The sequence below is a fragment of the Neolamprologus brichardi genome, chromosome 22 (genome assembly GCF_056152115.1).
Source record: "Neolamprologus brichardi isolate AB-2024 chromosome 22, ASM5615211v1, whole genome shotgun sequence".
NCBI classification, from domain to species: Eukaryota; Metazoa; Chordata; class Actinopteri; order Cichliformes; family Cichlidae; genus Neolamprologus; species Neolamprologus brichardi.
This window is the reverse complement of record NC_142124.1, coordinates 6,770,351-6,791,542: the sequence shown is the minus strand read 5'-3', so window position 1 is coordinate 6,791,542 and position 21,192 is coordinate 6,770,351. Positions and strand designations below refer to the sequence as shown.

At 40.2% G+C, this 21,192-nt stretch overlaps 1 protein-coding gene across 2 annotated transcripts in view; it reads right to left on the bottom strand.

Annotated features, from left to right (window-relative positions):
* Positions 1-21,192, bottom strand: part of pvrl2l (PVR cell adhesion molecule related 2 like) — a 378,297-nt gene that overhangs the window by 216,595 nt on the left and 140,510 nt on the right. For both annotated transcript variants that reach the window (XM_006794448.3, XM_006794447.3), the window contains exons 2-3: positions 17,114-17,226; positions 10,315-10,558 (exon numbers count right to left, since the gene is read on the bottom strand). In XM_006794448.3, the coding sequence (XP_006794511.2) occupies positions 10,315-10,558; positions 17,114-17,226 (357 nt within the window). The remainder of the gene's footprint in view (positions 1-10,314; positions 10,559-17,113; positions 17,227-21,192) is intronic.

Sequence of the window (21,192 nt, the reverse complement as noted above, 5' to 3'; positions counted from 1 at the left end):
CTTCCTGTTAAAAGGGAGTTTTTCCTTCCAACTGTCGCCAAAGTGCTTGCTCATAGGGGGTCATATGATTGTTGGGTTTTTCTCTGTATCTATGAAGCGCCTTGAGGCGACTTTTGTTGTGATTTGGCGCTATATAAATAAAATTGAATTGAATTGTATTGGTGATTCTTTACATTTGGCAACTGGTTGCCAATAGTTGTGGTGACCAACTCATCTAAACCTGAACCTCTGGGTGACCATTTTCAACCATAAGGTGACTGTCAGCTACCTGACAGGAGGTAACCTGCCTCCAAACAGTTGGGGGTGTGACTGGCTGCAGTTGCTCTCGGTAAAGTTTTGCAAAAAACTGCTGTCTAATTGATGAATGCATGAGAGATTGCCAACACACTGCAATCAGTCTGAGTCAGCCTGCACCACCAATGAGCGCAACTTGTCCGTGATGCAACTCTTTGCAATCGGACAGTCTACTCAGCTGGCTGGCAACTTGCTGGATTCTGGTTATTTTTCAAAATAAAAGCACGCTTGCTGAATATATAGCATTTTGCAGTTAAATAAAACATTTACCGCAACTACCACGTTATTTATAGAGGAATGTCTGAGCTTATGTTTCAGATCTACGAGGTTCTGGATGAACTCTAAATGTAAGCAGTAAATGGGATTTTGTGCATCTGAAATTCCCGCTGATTTATCAAAGACACAACAGAACGCATATAATTGCCATGTTTGAAGCAACTATTTCAAAGGCAATGAGATGGTAATATCATTGCACATTGTTACAATAACTTTGGTTGTGCTGCAGTCTTTAGCGCGACTGTAGCATGTAGCTTGAGACTCCACACAGCGTTCGCTAGTTGATCTGACCACTTTTATGCATGTGACCCTTAACTGCAGCTTTTTAGCTTTTCAACCACTTCCAATGGAGATTTTAATATAAGCTACTATAACAAAATAACAGCGAAACAGAGCCAGGAGAACATATTGAGCAGCACTGCCTGGTGGTATCCAAGTTTCCTCTGTGTCTCCTCCTTTAAAAACAGATTTATTCAGTGCCGTGCCCTGATGAAGGGCAGACAAGTGATGTAATTTTTTATTTTCTACTGTGCTGCATACATTAGCCGGAAATCAATAAAGGCTTCTGGATCTTGTTAAATCTTTGGAATTCATGTCTCATCGGCTGCCCAGGTTTGTAAACACCTTGCCTTGCCACACTGCTGCTGAATATTTCCAGACAGTGTTGGGAAAAAAATATCTGTTCTCTACCTCGGCTCAACTTTAACAATACATGAATATTCAAGCAACACAAGAATAATTTAACCTCCAATTATTCTGCTGTTTGTGATGTTTTGACAACTCATTATAGGCTGTTCTAAATGTTGACAAAATGCATTAATTTAAGCATGAGACTAATATAGCTCATTTAAGCTTGAGAGCACTGGTTAAGTGCCATAAATGAAACAAATAAAGAAATAATTTCCAGAGGCAGTGTTGTTATGCAAACAGTGAAAGCAGAAAACAGCTAATTTTGACTTCTAAGCTCAGCTCACTTTTTGGCTCTGAAAGCAAAATCTAAAAGCACCTCGAGGCATCACATTTCAAGACTGTGTTCGACTGCATTTAACAGCATTTTGACTAATTCATTGTTTCTCCTCGAGGCCAATTGTAAACTCAGCAGCATTTCTCCCTTTTATTTTACCCTCCCATGTCAGGTAACAACTCAGAAATAGGACAATGGATACTGTTCCATTTCATACAATTTGTTGCTACATTGCAATATTTGTTATGGTGTATGCTGACTGACAAACTTGGCATTGAGAAGCTGCCTGTGTGCTTGTTTTATATGGGCTACATTATATAAACACATCAAAATTTCAGTTTAATCAACAGATTCTGGAAAAAAACAAATACATAAATACACTGAACATGAACTGAGCACTGTCCCTGTAGCCCAAACAGACTAAACTCTCTCTTTAACCTTTATTCATCCAGCAAAGGTTTGCCTTACTTTGTCTTTTCACCTGGGAGTTGCCCAACGCTGCTGCTGGCCACCACGCAGCTGCGTGGATCTATTGAGGTCATGAGACTCTACAAAAGGATGCCTGAGACAAACAATGCTGAGGGTGGCCAGGCTAATTTAGTCATTTGCTACAGAAGTGCCTCAAAGACATCTGATTTGCAGAGTTAAAGTAGAATAAAGCTGCAATAAATTTACAAATGAAATTGTAGCGACTGCTGAAGTTATTAAGGGTGCTGTGTTTGATATTTAAAAACCAAATTGTTACATTACGAGTAATTAAGAAAATATTTTTTATGTTTCTTTAGCTAGTATTTGAAAGTTAGTTAAAGACAATATTTAGTATTTACTGCTCTTTACACTTAGCTAGATTAATGCGATGGTGTTCTGTTTAGTATGTTGCTTTGGTTTTTTTGCTTGTTTTCTATTCTTTTTCTCTCAACAGGTGATCCAGGAGATTTTTTTTCCCCTTTCTCACTGTCCCTCTCCCCTTCTGTTTTTCTTTTCCTTCCTCTGTCTTTCTCCCTTTCCTATCCCTCACTCATGTCTGTCCCGTCTGTAACAACTGAAAATAAAATAAAATGAATAATAAAAACAAAGGTCGATCAAATGGACCAATACGGCAATGCCATGATGATCCATTTGGCAAATCCATTGGGTATCCTTGTTGGTCTTCAGACAACAATTCTGACAGCTAAAGAACCAAATGGGAAAGGCAAAAAAAAAGAAAAAAAAGAAAAAGAAAGTTAGTTAAAGAACATTTTATTCCCGAGCAGAAACACGTGGCTTATTCAGTGTGCCAGCTCGTATTTGTGCAGTTAGTTAAATTTGAGTGATTTGTTTAATTTGTTTATGTTTTTAGTTACCCAATAAATAAAATTAGTTTTCAGTTTTATACATGTGTTTGACAGATTTCTAAAATATCCGTGTTTTCTTATTGTTTCTAATTATGACAGTTGGTCTAATAAGTATGTTGTTAGATTATTTCAATTTTCTTATTTAAGAAAATCTTAGTTAGAATTAGGTGGATGTGCAGTAACTACATATCTGGTTTTTTTTACTTATGTCTTGCTCTATTAATATCTATATGAATATAGATATGAGTATGTGTTCCTGGCTCCACTCTCTGTTTCTTACCAGCAACTTGAAAAGGTGTTAAACAATGTAGCACTACACCTAAGTCAGAAAATGTCATGCTGCATTGGAGTAATTTGGCTATATTTGTTCAAACTAAAAAAAGGTTCTGAAGAGAAAATTCATACAGGGCAGCGTAGAAGTCAGGGTATTAGACTGGAAGTATTTTATCTGCAACATTTAATAAATTATAGAAATAGATAACAAGTCTTTACAGGATTTCTGCCAGAAAACTTAAGACCAATCGATGTGAACAAACCCAGAGGACATGTACTGTATGGCACAAACAAATACATTGGTGGTTTTATTGCTACTCTCTCTTGCTGCAAGGAGAGAAAGAAAGACGCCGAGGGAACGGTTGATGTCATTAACAAAGAATGATGAGTGGTTACCACATAAATAAAGGAGAAGGCGGCTATGAGCTGAACAGTTAAAACTGTAGCAAGTCATGATATTTCTCTGTTATTTATAATTCCACCAATTTTTTCAAATGTTTTTTTAAACAAAGCTAACTAAGACACTGGGCTAAGCTAACTAGGATCGCTTGCATTAAAAAGTATCATAAAAACAGATGATTAAACTGGCAGGACTCTAGGCCCATTACTTGATTATATTATTAAACAGCTAATAACATGTAGATATCGTTAGCGAAAGCATGTTTCCAGTCACCAGCTCTGCCAAAAACCCAAAGCCCACAGGCAGGTTTGGTTCCTTGGGTGAGAGTATAATGCTGTGGCTGTCACAATACTTGTTTTTCAAAACAGTGATATGTAATTTAGCATATTAAAAGAAACATAGCTTTAATCAAAGACCCAAAGGAAATCAACAAAAAAGCTATGTTTGCTAAACAATATTCAGCATTATAATTGAACGCCCTCATTATGCAGCTCACAACTTAAAGACTTTGCATTTATTTAACACTGAAAATACAAAAATAAAGGATATACCCAAGATCACCTAGTAGTAACTTAGCAGTACCACATTTAAATACAAAAAGCACTAAAATACAATATGCACCAGCACCATGGAACAAGGAGTTTTGCAACAGATGGTATGGCCCCCGCAGAAATCTGATCTGCACATCATCCATCCAGTCAATCTGGGATTACATGAAATAACAGAAGCAATTAAGTGAGCCTAAACTCACAGAAGCACTGGGGCAAGTTCTCCAAGATGTTTTGGAACAGCGTACCTGCCAAGTGCTTAAAATAAACTGAAACTAAACTGTTACTACAAATAAACCTTAAAGGGTGGTTACATCATCATATGTTATCATTGGATTTACGACTCTAGCAACTAAAGTCAACTCAAATCACTCCAGTTTTACTGCTTATTTATTGCATTCGTGCAGTGTGGTGTACATATTATTATTTGGGCGATCGTGGCTCAAGAGTTGGGAGTTCACCTTGTAATCGGAAGGTTGCCGGTTCGAGCCCCGGCTTGGACAGTCTCGGTCGTTGTGTCCTTGGGCAAGACACTTCACCCGTTACCTACTGGTGGTGGTCAGAGGGCCCGGTGGTGCCAGTGTCCGGCAGCCTCGCCTCTGTCAGTGCGCCTCAGGGTGGCTGTGGCTACAATGTAGCTGCCATCACCAGTGTGTGAATGTGTGTGTGGATGACTGGATATATAAAGCGCTTTGGGGTCCTTAGGGACTAGTAAAGCGCTATATAAATACAGGCCATTTATCATTTATTATGTTGAGATTTTCTAGAGATTTCTAGTCTTCAGATACTAAGTTAAGAAAAACTTAGCTAGCTCCATTCATTCAGGTCAGCACCACCGCTAAATCATTGCTGGCTGTTGAAAATCTGTAACTTCTGCCAATTTCACTCCGTTGCTCATGGATTCAGGCCAATGGCCCTCCAGTCTCTGGTCCATTGTTTTAACCTTTGGACCGAATCTCCCTCCTCAAAGTTTCACAGACTAGATTTGCGTCTCACCTGCAATTGTATTTCTGTCCTACTGGCTACACTACATCTGATAAGATGCAGTATAACTGTCTACCATCCATTTCATATGGTCCCCATCCAGGACAATATGATATAATTCACTGCCAATTGAGTGATTCTTTATTCACACCCCAATAAGTGGTAATAAGATTGGCTGGCTACGCCACTGCATCCAATAAGTTATAATACAATTGGCTGTCAGGATTATGTATTCACACTTAAATAAGTTGTGATATAATTGGAGTGCTGGTGGTTCTATATCAAATAAAATGTAATATGATTGGCTGGCAGTAGCTGCGGATTCAATAAGATCTAATCCGATTGGCTCATATGGATTCTATATATCCCATAAGGTAAAATATGACAGTTTTCCAGGGACTTTGAGGCACTTTGTTTTCCAAGTGCATTGTACATGGACTCTGTCCCAGAGAGCCTGGCACGCCACAGCTCCAGACAAAAGGCGAGTCAGTGAGCTTTTCCAGCAGGTATTTCCCAGTCTAGCTCTGCTTTGCGCCAGCAGAAGCAGTAGTTTAGGAGGATTAGCCCACATCCATCTGCGAGTAAGCCAGAATATCTTTCCATGTTTTCTCTGCAAGACGGCCAAGTTCTGTATCTCCTCTGTTTTCTGTGAGGGAAGGTTCCAGGATGGATTTTGTATTGTTTTGCAAAGGTTTTCTTATAAAACAACTGAGTAAAATGCATAAACACATGAAAGGCAGTGTAAAACCATGAACCATTATAGCCGCTGCTTCTATAATGAGGTAGTGTAATGCAGTTTATTGTACAGTCGCCTTTTACAGCGCCTTGCATAAAGTCTGTGTGCTGTTTTAATGTTGCAGATCAGGGGTCAGCATTTGAAGCCTACACTGTGTCGCCACTCCGGTCCAGTTTCAAGAAACTCTTTGAAACGGGACAACAGCACAACTAAAACTCACACGTTGCGCAAAAGAAAAGCACTCAAGATATGCTGTAGCTTAAAAGGATCAACGAGTGATGGGCAAATTTACCAGACAGACGTTTTAATTAGTAAACGTTTTAAATGTATGTTTCAGTTCAAAGTCTGTCATCTTAGCTCATTCCCTTTTCCTGCTCCCATTATGACAGCAGTGCTAAATATATGAGATCTTTATTGTACAAGCACTGATGTAGGCCATATTTTTATGGCACTACAAAACAATCAAGGGAACTGTTGTTATTCACATTCAGGCACGAAGCCTCCTCAGTGCCGTTAACTGAAAGAGAAAGACAGCAGCATCTGATTCCTTTGTAAGCGGAGTGCAAATGGGAGGACATGTGGGTGGATGAATAACACCAGCTGTCTACGATTACAAACAGGATGTGTCCCCTGTTAGAAGCAACTAAACTTCCACTCACTTTCAGAAATCAAGACGCAGAGGTAACGCGAGCATTCCTTCAGGTTTTGCATTCTTGGCTCTAGGTGGTTGCGCAGGTGGTGCAAAGCAAACCTTTTTTTGGGGGATATCTTGGCAAAATAACACGATTAAAGGCGTGTTTTATTAGCTGTTTTCTGCTTCTGCTTTTTGTCCACCCATGAATGTGCAGACAAATATAACTAATTTACTTTGATGTGAGAAAAACTAAAGGATGTGATGATTCTCACAGAAGCTGTGGATTTACACAAATTCTTCTGATTTCAAGGCTGATTAAACGTTGAGCTGCAGTGGACACTGACGTTATGAAGTGTGGGCAGTAACGCGTTACTTGTAATGTGTTACTGTAATCAGATTACTTTTTTCAAGTAACGAGTAAAGTAAGGGATTACTATTGCAAAAACGGTAATTAGATTACCGTTACTTTCCCGTAGGAACGCTGCGTTACTGCGTTACTAAAACCGTAATTTTTTGCGAGAATGTCTCATGACAGTGACCAAGTGTGACGTTCGTGACAACAGCTGTGTGCAGATCAACAATGGATAATATACCGAGTGCGGGAGAGAGTATGAGCGTGCAGCGTTTAAAGCGTGGAAGTACTGACCTTACTTTGAGTTTGATTCCATAAAAAGTGACAAAAACATTAGTGTCCGTTGTGCGTGGGAAGAAAACTTCTTTTTACAGCGAAAAAAAACCCCTAAACTTCCGAGCAAGCACCGAGTAGCTACGACGTAATGGGAAACTCACAGAGAAACTCGCGGATTCTTCCACCTGCACCAGGGTAAACCTCCGCCTACCCCACTCCTGCTTTACAGGTGAAAATAGAGCCAAAGGACCGCTAGTCTTTGACTTTATTTATTTTCTGCTGTGTTTTACTTGCATCTATTTGAAAGACTGAGTGTAAACACACACAAAAAAATATATTTTATGTGCTGGAATGTGCAGAAAATAGGTTTAAATATTAAACAAATTTCTTCCAGTCAGAAAATGTTGCATATAATAAAATTTTTGCTTGATGCATAAAGTTAAAAGATTAAAACGAATAAAACAAGTTTTAAAAAGAGACTTTTCCATTTGATTACATTTTGTATGATGGATTATGTAGAAAACGTAGAATTGGGCTGAAAGATCTATCGCTTTATCACCTATTCAGGTTGTAAACTAAGTACCTAAGTAATTAATTACTTTTGAAAATAAGTAATCAGTAAAGTAACGGGATTACTTTTTGGGGGAAGTAATCAGTAATTAGTTACTGATTACTTTTTTCAAGTAACTTGACCAACACTGGTTGTGAAGAGAGTTAAAGTCATGCTGATCTAAAAACTATGGTAATCACACATAGGCCATATTTGACTGTCAGAACAAGGGCCGTGTTTTAACACGCACCGTGACAATAGGGTTAGTACCTTAACTATGTCAATAAGGCATGTGTCATCATCGCTGCTGCAGCTCTGTCCTCTGAATCTGAATCTCTCCCTCCATTTCCCTGTAAAATCTCGTGCTAACCAAAGACAGTTTTTTGTTTTGTTTTTTCAATTTCCCTTTTCCGTTCATCTGATCCAAACACGAAGTGGGATGCAGCGCCGACATCTTTATCTATCTTCATTCGGTGCACTGTAGAGGCTCACAATGTGATCTTAATGTAACAACACGTACAAGTTATAATTAAAGTCAAAGACAGTGATTATGCAGCCCTATCAGCCATTTTTACTTACATAAGTAAGTAACAGTCTGATTTCTGAAATGCAAGGTTGCTGATATTATGTTAATCATCGTCTTCGAATAATCGCAATAAGGACTCAATAAATAACTAAATTTATTATTTTGCCAAACACAACATAGAACAATTAAACTGCTTTTTGCATTTTCAATGGTGTTACGAGTTTCGTAGCAGAGGATGCTGACGTTGTGTTTATGCACAGAATCAGAGTCTGTTGATAAGTTATCACGGCAGAGCATCTTTTGAACTTGTTTCATGCTGAAATACTAATCGTCCAGACAAAGTCGAGTAAGCAAGCCAACAAAAGCACCAAGCAACAAAAGCAACAGCTGAACATCTCATCTCCACACACAGCCCCATAACAAACACAAACAGCTGTACAGAGCAGCCCCTTTGCAGGATTTCTCTGCTGTATCTGCTCTCAGCATCTGCGTCACCATCACAAAGTTCCTTTTGCATGCACTCTGTAACACTTGCTCACAAGCAAAGTTCTAAACCAGTTGGACTGGATTCTAAACCAGTTAAGATGTTTCACAAGGGACATGCAGGCTTTCCGCTTCAGTTTGAGGCGCTGATAAGGAGAATTGCCTGAAGTGCTTAGAGTAGTGAAAGTAAATACATTTTTTATACAAAGGCTGACATTTTCAGAGACTCAAAAGTAATCGGATAAACTAAGGTGATTCAAAAGATAATAATATTTTCAACAGAAACCTTTTTAGTGCTTTAGCATCAGTTTGAAAGCATGTGGTTTTTGCTATCTCTCTGATCGAGGTTGTTCAGCTTACACTGACATCTCTTAAGACGTAATGTTGTAGATTCCAGTGAAAAAATACCAAATACAAGTTCAAAGCTTGAAATAAACTGCAGATCTTTTCTCTGTTCAGTTCCTACCTGGCCATGAATCTGCTTATCAGTTCAGTTAGTCTGAATACCTGAGTATCAGGGAAAATATATAAAAATTGCTTTAATTCCAAACAATGGTTGAATGCCTTGAATTAAAGCTGAAAGTGTGCAATGTCAGTTTGATTGTTTGATTTAATAGCCAGTGTGACGGTGTAGACACAAAGGCAAAATTACATAAAGCTGTATCATTGTTAAACTACTTAAAAATATAGCATATGTACAAGAAAAAATTCAGTATAAAAGTGAACAAAAAACTGTGACTTATTATTAACTAAACTGTGATTTCCAATGAGAAAAAGAACTATATTCTCAGCATATGTCTCTAAATGCCCCGAGGTAGGAACAGTGATCTTGGCAGAGCATATCAACCCCGCCACAGTCCCATATCGCGCACAGCTTTGGCACATATGCCTCCATATTAGAAAGTTTACACAAGAAGAGACTGAAACTGGCTAATTACAGCTTAACAATCATGTAATAATAACATTACACATGTTTTTAAGTAATTAAACCTGGCATTAACAATCAAAAATCAAAGTAATTGTGTTCATTTCTTGAGAAAAATCCAAATCATCAGAAGTATGATTATAAAAATCAACTACTTGTTTTCTCAATTTACGTAACAAAATAACAACATATCAGCAATGCTTCAAAACCCCAGCAGCCAAAGTGCTAACTTACTACAAAACTTTTAAATAAATACAAGCACAACATAAAAAGTGCTGCTCAAACTGAGCCTTAGAACAAACAACTCTCATTTATTGGATCTTGCAGACTTCGTACTGATCAACTCTCTTCAACCACTTCTCAGAAATTAACAGTGTTTGTACACATAAAGGCCATTATCTGTAGAGCCACCGAATCATTTTAGGCGGTCACTCTTGTTTTTCAGTCCATGTGTAACCAGCATCTACCCCTGAGAATACTCGTCAGCTGCTTTAAATTGCTTCTTCTTAGACTCTGGATCCAGTGGGAACTTGTTTTTTTTACAGAAAGCTGTGATAAGCAGATGGCTGGGAAGGCACTTGTCAAGGCTGATGTAGCAGAACATCTTTCGAAAGCTTGTTTTATGCGCAGCTCTCCTTTGCAGAAAAGTGTAAATAGTGCTGACCTTAATGCGCTTTAGCTGTGTCTGAAACGTATAAATGCCTGCAGCTTTTATCAGAGAGAGAAAACGATTGTATGCAATCTTGTGTGGACACTTACAAAGCATGATGAGGGTGGTTGTCCCTTGTTCATTTCCAGTAGGATAGGTGGCGTACTCGCAGGTATAGCGACCGGCATCGGACATTCTCAGGTTAGAAATCCTGATGGATGGGTTCTCCAGACTGTTGTGTAGGAACACAACGCGGTCCTTGAAGGCCACATTAGGGAAACTCTGTCCATACACCGGGTGGTACACAGCAATGTTGTCCCTGTGTCCGTCGGAGGGTTCCCATATCCAGGACACCTGATAAGAATCAAGAATTTATAAACGGCAGCGGTTAAAGTTTGCTTTTATTTTTATGGTACACAACTATAGCTCATTAAAGACGATAAATTCGTGCAGCAGACTAACTTTTGACTCATCCTAACAAGGTTCTTAAGCAGTCAGCAGCTCTTTCAATCATCTAATGAGGAGGTCTTTAAATACTGACACTGGAGGGCTGTAACCGGGAGATTAATAATGTTGCCGCGGATTAACGTATGCTGTAGTGTTCGACATGAGCAGTAAATTGTCCCCATTATAGTTAGCCAAATTGAATACTAGAAGTTCCTTTTGTTCCTACAGTAACTGATTACTTTGAAGCTGGGATACCAGTAATCATTTTTTAAAGAATCATCTTTTGTGTTATTTTAATAGAATTTATTGCACTTAATTAGATTCACACCGAATCTAAAAGTATGTTCATCAGGTCTTTGGCAGACTAAGAAAAGTCTATTAACCCTTTAAGACCTACCATAGAACCAAGTCCGCCAGAGCTTATATTATATTTTTACATGCTGCAGTGCCATTTTTGGGAGCATTTCAAGTTGCTATACATCAATACAACCATTATAGCCCAGGTTTTAATAATATGTCTGCATTAAGTGCATAGTAATTACATAAATTGCAAAAAAGTGCAATAAACTACAAAAAAATTGAAAATCGTTTTTGTTTTTTAACATATATTTCTAGTTAGAGAAATTTAAGAGGCTTATCCCTCAAAACTGTAAATACAAAAAAGTTGCACAAAATAGTTTCCCACCACAGGAAATTTATTTTAAGTGTCTTCATAGTTTTATTTTTGAAATACACCAATTTTTATACACTGCAGGAAAAACGAAAATAAATATTATAGTGCAAATTTGCAAAAAAGCAGCATATGCATCAAAATAAACTATTTCCAGCAGTGCAATATGAGTCCTAAACATCCCAGAAACGACACAGAAAGTCATAAAGTCAAAGGTAACTTTTAAAAACACCAGTATAGGCTCATTGAGGCCCGGATGGTAAAAAAAAAAAACTACATTTCCGTGAAAATGACGTCACTTCCGGTTTCGGGCAGGTCATGGCGGACATGCTAAAGTTCGCGCTGACGTCTATTCCAACGTAGGAAGTGTTATGAACAGCTGATCGGATCGGCAAAGCGTGTTTCTGGAATATTATGGTTTTGTTGCTGCAAGTGCTTTTTATGCAGTTTTTGCAAAGCTATATGTGGAAGGAAACTGTGACCGAGGACAAGCTGATGGCATAAGATGTAAGTACAACTCCTCCGGTTTCATATGCAAAAAAAATTATTGCGCTAGCTCACGTGGTTGCAGTGCTACCGGGATTTAAAAATAGTTACGCAAAACAGAGCGTGCCCGCTTCCACCGTTTTAAAGGGTTAAAACTGCAGCATTTTGGGTTTTAAGAGTTTTAAAACAGCCTCACTGAGCTGTGTTTGCAGCCACAGGTCCAACTGTTGACAATGTCGGTATGTAGTGAATAAAATCAGCAGTTCAGACAACAATTACCAACTTCCTATTGTTCGGCGTCTTCCCTTAACACACTGACAGTTTGTTTGTAAACCAGAAGGCATGCATGAATATTTATGGATGCCAACATTTTTGACATTTCTCTGCATACATATTGCAAACTGCTGTCCCTGTCACATGAAATCATTTGGCTTATAGCAGCAAACTGTTGAGTACAATTAAAGTTGTCTGAGTGAGAAGCCGAGAATCTGCTGCGAGATTAAATTAAACGTCTGTTAGACTTGCAGGCGCTCGCTCAAAGACCCCGCTGCTTTTCTTAACAAACACAAGGATCATCTTAGAGATTTCTAATATGCGAAATATATCGATATCTGGCCTGTGAGAGACACTTCCACGAGGGAGAACGCTGTGATGGTAAACCGAATTGATTTTATTTTTCTCTGCAATTTTCAAAGTGACAGCCAATAACAAACCGCTCGCTAAAGTGGCACACCGGGGAGCAGAGGGAATAAAGTTCATCAATACACATTTAGTAAACATCTATTAAATGTATGACATGTAGGATGGAGGGAAGAGAGCAAGCAGAGGAGGTTGAAGGTTGTGAAAAGGATGATGGATCGTAACCCAGATGTCATCGCAAATTAGAGGACGATTCTCTGCTGATTGAAGAGAAAATATCACAGAGGGCAATTTAGCCCGTCTGCATTTTTAGTTTTTATTTGTGAACAAATTACCTATTGATTTCATACACAACTCAGACAGATCACACAGAATCAAATTGAACTCGTAAACAGCTCGTAGCATTTTTGCTTATTCTGCTCGGCGTTGAAAATGACACCTGAACCGTTCGGGTGGCGTCAGATACGAGCTCAACTGGGACTTGATGAGATAAATTGACATCCGAATAGTCAGCCGAGCTAATTTTACGCCGCGTGTCCTCGAGCAGTTCTCTCACGTAGACCGAGTTGGAATTAAACGAGCTAAAATTACGACAGGAAAAAAAAGCAAAGAGCTAACACCGCCCGGTATACGTAACTTACTTATCGCTGATTAGTTAAAGTCGCACATCACGCTTCTGATTGCTGCTGACAAACTGCGGGAGTTTGTTGCAGGGAAGCAACTGCATAATAGAAAGAGACGGCATCGTTCGGGCTGAGATTGTTGGTAATTTATTTACAATCTCATGCTGAGTAGACACAGTGGTCGAGGATGTGTTCAAAGATAGACTGCTAGCAGGGAAAACAGACACGGTTAACTTTCCGTCAGCTCCGAAGTATCACTTTTAACGTGTTGAATCTTTTTTCAGCTCACAAGTATATCAGTAACCTCGCCTGTTTTCTGTGGAGTGGCAAACTGGCGACGAACATATGACGGCTTAGTGTTTGTTGGAACTTGAATAGCTGCTTCCATCTTTCTGAGATGGATGCAAACTGCCAAAATATCATTTAAAAATGTACATTTATAGTTTAAAATGTGAATTTAATTAGAAAAAACTTACATATGTGGTGAATTAATTGTTTCTACATGAGGATCGTTTCATTTTTGAAAGGCTGAAAGTAACGGTGCTCTTTGTTGCCAATAATAAAACCTCTAAAAGCCTAATCAGCAGACCAAGTCCACACAGAGTTTGGCTTTATGTGTGCATTTATTTTTATTAGTAACAGTGTCTATAAATGTTGTTACGTTTAAGTGAAATCTAACCCACACAGCTCATTTGCAGACCTTGTCCCCAGTTTGGTAAAATAACGGCACAAAACAAACAGTAAAGTAGAACCAGTAATAGAAACAACAATGACGAAAATAATATAGATTTAAAAAAAACCTGTTTGTGTCTGTGTGTGCGTCAGATCAGGAACTAGGTAACATTTGAATTTCTCTCTTAAGCTCCAACCTTTCATTCTCGACACAACAACAACTATTTTTGTGTTTACAAATAAGAGCAACACAGTGAGTGCCTTTAACAAGAGAGTTTCTAAAAATGTGCACCGTTTTCTTATTTCAAGTACAGAAAATCCCAGTCTGTGCTCTGCAATGCTACGCCACACATTTTTGTAAGATTAATTTTTGGGGAATTTTGTGCCTTTGTTGGAGGGATAGTGTGTCAGACAAGATGATGGGGAGAAAAAGAGGCGGGGATGACATCTAGAAAGCATTACGCCTTTAATAAACGGGCCAATCGGCCATCGATGAGGTCTGAAACGACTGCCTAGTGGACGCTGTGAGGTCTTTCCCCTTTCTGGCAACCATAATCTCACATGCGGGAGCCGAACATCAGCTCCCTCATCAAGAAAGCACAGCAGAGGAAGTACTTCCTGCAGCAGAAACTCAACCAGCTGAGTTCATTGATGGTGTACTTCTGCTCCTCCATCACCATCTGGTACGCTGCTGCCACCGCCAAGGACAAAGGCTGACTGCAGCGTGTCATCAGTTTTGGTGAGAAGGTGATTGGCTGCAATCTGCCTTCTCTACAAGAGCTGTATGCCTGCAGGACACTGAGGCGAGCAAGAAGGATTGTTACTGACCCCTCCCACCGCACATATAAACTTTTGGAGTCACTCCCCTCTGGCAGGAGGCTGAGGTCCATTATTGTGGTCCATTAGGAACATAAACCTCATAGCACAAGAATGGTTACTTCATATCTGCAGCTGGAAAACCTGACAAAGCTTTGATCCCCTCCTCTCTGTCGCGTTGATGATTTTTATTTGTTCAATTAGCAAACCATTACTCAGGCTGCTGAAAATGTTGTTATGACCGTAACCGTAATCATGTGTAAATTTGAGTGTCCAGGTGCTCCTCCGGGATTGGTGCATCCAGGGTGGATGGCTCGCACCGATTGGCTGCGGACCGGGAGGCAGCGGATAAGAAGAGACCGGCGGGGACTGCAACTTCATTCATCCTCGGCCCAACCCAACCGGCAGACCGTTCACTGTGTCACTATGTTGCTATGTTACTTGATGTAAGAGCATGTAGGGGTGGACCGCCTTTTTGTTTGATCAGTTTTCTCCTGTTTTTGTTAGGCAGGGAGGAAAGTGATTGTCGTTTGGTTTTTTTGAGTAGGTAAGTTGTTTATTCCTGAGATAGGTTACCTTTTGTTTGTTGTTTTGGCTTTGGGTTCACCCTGACGTTAAGATGTGCTCCCTTCCTTGGTTTAACTGCACTTATTGTAAATAAATCACTGTCACAAAATATTAAGTGTGTGATGTGCTGCTTGGGGTTGGACGGGGATGGATCAACCTTTATGTTGTGGTCTGGCCGCGCCTAGACGGGCCATAACAATGTACATATTCGACTACTGCAGACTTTTATATTATATGTTCTGATTCTGTGTCAACAAAGCTTCAAGCAGCTACAACAAGATGATGTTTTACGTGTTTAGCTTTCAGCGGTTTGTGCAGGTCTTTGTTACGACACTGATCACAGTTTGTTTGCTGGTACCACAACAGAACAACAGCAGCTTTAGTGGATGTATAAGTAGCAGGCTCACTGTACATCTTCATTCCTGCACTTGTTCTTATTTCTCCATGTCTGCCAAGCATAAAATCATATGGAGATAGATGGAAGCCTTATCAATTTATTCATGCTTTACAACATGCACGCAGCAATAAATAATAAGACATCTTAGGATGTACAGTGGGATCCAACACATTCGTCTATTTTGCATTAGTTCCCAATTTATCTCAAGAATATTCATGCCAAATGATAAAACCAGCTTTGAATGAATCTCTACAAAATTTACATAAATTTTAGATTATATCTGTATTTGCTTTGCCCCCCTTTTGACGGCACTTCTCGAGCCGCATCGGCTCCACAGTTTTATGCAAAATCTGATAACCCGCATTATCTCAGCACGATCTGACGTTCGTTCGAATGGTTCTCATGGTGTCAGGAATGTTTGGCTCTCTCCGTCTTCAAATGAGATTAAAAGGATTCAGCGGAGCCGAGGACTCCTTGGTCTTTGGTCTTAAGTGCTTGCGAACCTTTGATGTGTGTTTGGGTCATTATTCTGCTGCAGTGTGAATCCATTTCCAAGATGTGAGGATGGAGCGTCGAGAAGTGCCGCTTCTTCTCGGTGAGAGCGCTTTGTATCCGGAGCAAGTGCCCGATCACGGCACTTCACGGCAAATCGCCAGTAACGCCAGGTGGGAGCTTGGTCTCTGCGTCCGAGAGATCCAGCTGCTTGACAGCACGGATGTCGTTAATCAACGTGAAACCTAACTTTTAAATCGCAGCGTGTCGCGTTTAGGGACATTTTGCGTGTCAGGGCATTTCAGTGTTTCATGTCACGCCGTCAACATCACAAAAATGTCCGCTTCCCTTACCGCCACTGATTCTCTAAATGATACTGTGGCAGTGTTGTACACAGTAAGGCACTGGTTTTCAGTCGCAAGGTAGCAGTAGTGGGATTCCCAACCCAGATCCACCTGTATAACGTCATTTCAACCCTTTATTCCCACCACCTTGTTGCACTCGCACTGCACTATCGCTCTTTTTCCCTCTTCGCCTCCTCACAACCCTCTCTTTTCGCCATAAATCTAAGACTTGGATATGTCAGTCCAAATGTTTTTCTTTCTCATCATCCTCTTTGAAATGCTGTTATGGCTTTAGCCTTGTTTCCTCTCCTGAGATGTGGTTTAGATATTGCCTCTCATCCTCTGAGACCACTGCTAGACAGCCTTAAGCTCAAGAAGCCCCTTCCTCTTTAAAAGGTTGTTTAGAATAACAATTTGACATCAGATGCCACGCGGCAATTACCCTTACTTATGTTCTCTTAGAAACTATTTCCTCCTTTTATCGTCTTTCTTGTTTTGCCACTGGAGTCTTCCTACCGGAGACAGTCTAGATAACTTTTTGTATCTATTTATGTTTAAACTGTTCAAACTTTTATCATGAGTTTCCTTATTGGCATGTCTTTATGTTACTGGTCGAAAGAACAGATCATGGAGGAGAGACTGGCCGTTTGACCCCTAAATAAGCGTGTCCATTAGGCTACGGTGCACGCCTTACTTTTAAGCTCTGAATCTCAGCACTTCTGGAATTATTAACATTGTTGTCTTTCATCTGCTAACCTGTGTGAGCTTGGTCAGACCGCCTCCATCGTTAAATTGGCAGCTGAGCTCAACAGACTCTGTGGGATACGCCTCCAGCTCCTCTGCAACTTGCACTTTCGGAGCCCCAATTTCTGAAAGCAGAAGAAAGAGAAAGGAGAAGAGAGATTATGCAATCGTTCACATCATCATATTTCTTTGTAATAAAATTAAAAGAGGAAGTTGAACAAACAGGGACTAAAAAAGGTAAGAATCCGGGAGGAAAGCATTTCCAGTGGGCTTTTAATTAAATGCACTTGCTGTGACTGATGTTTTCCCCTCCCACATTTTGTTTGCCTTGATTGTGGAGGGTCAACCTCCTTCATTCATTATAGATAATTTAGAGAACTATACTCAAAACAGAGCAAGGAAGAGGATTAAACGAACAGGAGACCATGAGAGGAAAGAGACAAGCTCATTAAAGAGAAAGAAATAAAAATTCAGAATCATTAGTCTTTGGTAAAAAAAAGCATCAGGCAGAGGCTTCCTTCACCTGGGTCCTCCTCATTACAGTAAAGCTTGTCTACCAGGAGACGAGGGGGGGCGAGCCTCTAGGAACAACGCTGCGGTTGGTTACTTTGCCTTTCGTCTGTTTGCAATTCAAAGGAAGGCACCTGTAACTTTTCCTTTCAAGCTGAGGTGAAAAGTGTTGAGAGAGCAGAGAAGGTCAACAAGGCCAGCACAGGTTTAATGAAAACAAGCAGGGAGAGCCGATCAAACTTAAACACCGATCGAACACATATGCTAACAGCCAAGCAATGCCTCAACACCGTGTGCCACCTGTTGACCCGCAGGCTGTGTCAGAACACCGAGTTTGAACCGGACAAGAGGAATTCGTTTTTTAACATTCATCCGTCATTCTGCAATTGACTGACTCAGCTCCATGCAGCTGCCAGACCTCCTTTCAAACCTATACTTTATCCCTTTTTATTAATTTGTAACGAAACGTCACCGTGCTGCCGTGATACCCTATTTTCTTGCCAACAAGAATCGGTGTTCCTACCCATGTATCAGGTTTCTTTGTTCAAACACTCTCCACAGGAGAGCCGGACGTCCACTGGATTTCAGATTGAGCTGCCAAACAGAACTGATGTTGCAGAAAATGCATTTCAGGCTTGCAACAGAAGTGCAGGAAACACTGAGCTAGACACATTCTGCAAAACAGCAGCTTTAAAAAAAGTGCTCCTCAGAACATTGCTTTAAACTGCACGTAGGCTCTTTGTTGTGTTGTTTTCCCCCTAGTGAGAAAATATTCACTTGCTGTATAAATTTCTTAAAATTGAAGGATTTTAATGAACTTGTAATTCTTGTAGCTAACAGAGGGAGAAAGACAGAGAATGGCTCAACCAGAATAAGAAAGAAAAACGAAAAGACAAAGGATCAGAGAACTTGTAATCCTTTCTTAATACAATCTGGGCCAAATCCAGCAGCTCAAAGTGTTTGGCAACATCCATAAACAATCATATGAGACTGGGAGTGACATTTTAAGCGTGTCCAAATGTTCAAAATGTTGTTTTTCACATTGAGCCGTCAAACACTCATTTGGAGTAACTTAATGAAGCTTTTCTATTTCTTTTTCTTTTTCTTTACTTGACCTGCTGCTTTCACTCATTCAAGCTCCAGACCCCCCGCTGACCCCGGATCAAATGCTACCAAGGCCTTTCTTGTCTGCCTCCCCTTAGTCTCTGCCCTCTCAGCCAGCTTCTGTGCCTGTAAAGATAAAATTCTTGTGGGGAGCCGGCCTCTTACTCTCACCACAAGAAAAAGGGGGATAAGCACTCACTAACCGCTAGCTATAACCGCTAGCTAGCCCCGGGTGTGTTTGGAAAAAGCCTCTTAGTGTGTGAGGGATTGATTAGGACAATGTGTTACATTCTGCACCGCGGAGGTGAATGGGCTGGCCGGGATTTAGCCCGAAAATCAGCTGTAAAACGCAGTCACACTAACAAAAGAAGTGTGAAGGTTGTGCGCTGCAGGGGGTCTTGGGTTGTTTTGGATTTACAGCACGCGCGCATCCGCATGTCCAACCATGTGTGCGGGAGTGGATTTTGTGTGTGAAGTCATATGCATGCTTTACGGCGCGGGACTGATGTGTGCGTGTGTGATCGCTGTACGTCAGAGTGTGCGCATAAATCACAGCATCTCACTGTAATGTGAGCGCAGATAAGACTGACTGAGTCACTGAAGCACACTTTTTACCCCGAGGGAGGCAACGGGCTGTCAAACCATTTATCCTTTCCTAGTGTTGGTCCAACACACTCACAGACACACATATAGACATGCAAATAAAATAAATTAAGTTTTTACACGACCCGACAACAACGAAAACAGCAGAGTTTGAATCTGTTTTCCCCATTTGCTTCTCTTTCGATGACATTTTTGTTCACATTTGCTTTTTTCTTTGCTCATAAACAAAAACGCAGATTAATTTCACCTAATTAAACACATCAACACACAACTCCCACTATTCATAAAGAAACCCAAGTGCAGAAATACACAGACACACCAGATGGTCTCACCAAAGCCATGAACCACATAAATGTTTGGGTTATTCATAGTGGTCAATGAAATCTCTCCTGTGACGCACGGGGAAAAATATAATAAACAGAAACAGGGAGAAAAGAGAGGAAGAGGGGATGATGGTGAAGGAAAATGAGGTGTATTGAGGTTGAAAGAGCTAAACAGTGAAAGAAAAAGATGTCAGGAAGAATATGAAAGGAGCTTTGAGAAGGATGGTAGAAATATTTATTTGGGGGATTAAATATTACGGAATAAACGAGGAAAAGCGACTCAGAAAAGTGACTAAAGGGATGTCTGAAGCTGAGAGAGGTGGAGGAGTAGACTGGAGGAGGAAATGAAGAAAACCAGAGAGAGGGGAAGTTTTAAAAATGGTCAAAAAGTGACACGAGGAGAAAAAGCTAAATCTTTGAAAAGTAAAATAAGGGAGCAGAGAGCATGAGATGACGCCACAGATGATTCATTTCCTCAGAGTCCGATGGAGACCGAGCCTACTGGCTCCTTGAGATGAGTGAGAGGGTGAGAAAGTTTTCATTCTGACCGTACATACAGACCAGCGTGATCTCAGCTGCAGCAGAGTTGCAGCTTGTTTTGAGGTTAGCTGATACTTGTTTGCTGCAGTGTATAGGCTACGTTTTAAACACTGACATTTAGCCAGAGTGTGCAAATATAATACATCGTGTGGAGAAATATGATTTAAGCTACAGAAGACTTGCATGACATAAAAATGAAAGCTCACAAAAGTTGTTGTCAAACATGAAATCAGTCTCAAAAGATTAAAAAAGTGGGTATGTTTTGTTAAGAAAACACTAAATACTAGGGGTGGGTTTTTATAATCGATTTATCGATTAAAATCGATTCTGGCTTGGATAACGTGAAATCGATTCATTAAAATCCTGAATCGATTTTTTGATATAAATTTATTTTGCCCGAAATGCCAGAATCTCTGGTGAAATTTCACAAAATTTCAACAACCACCAAACAGCTAAGACAGCAAATGAGAGCAGGACAAAGACTTAAACACACAGCGCAACCCGCGGATCAGAATCAGTTAGATGTCGCCTTTCTCACAGTCGGGGCTGAAAGCCGAAAGCTCGCTCATTCTGATGTTTCGGCGGATCGTGCTTTGTGTTCACGCCCTTTATGCGCTGATTCTAAAGCTGTTATTTTGATCTCTCTCCAAACAATATTGACCGAACCAGCAGCAAAAGAAGATCCAAACTACGCTTCACCTCTCTCGCGTGTGTCAGCTTCCTTTTTATAGATACAAAAATATGTAAATGTACTGATCTGAATTATAATATTTCTGACTGTCAAAATTTCCCAGATTCAAATCGAATTGAATCGAATCGTGGATCGAATCGATTCGGGACCTTGTGAATCGGAATTGAATCGATTCTAGAAATCAGTGACGATACCCAGCCCTACTAAATACTGGTTCTATCAGCATGATTATGGTATCTGTGGAAATGTAGTGATAGCAAAAGGAACCGAGACGTGACTATCAAACACTAGGTGAGAGTGAAAGGTAAAAAATAGTTTCC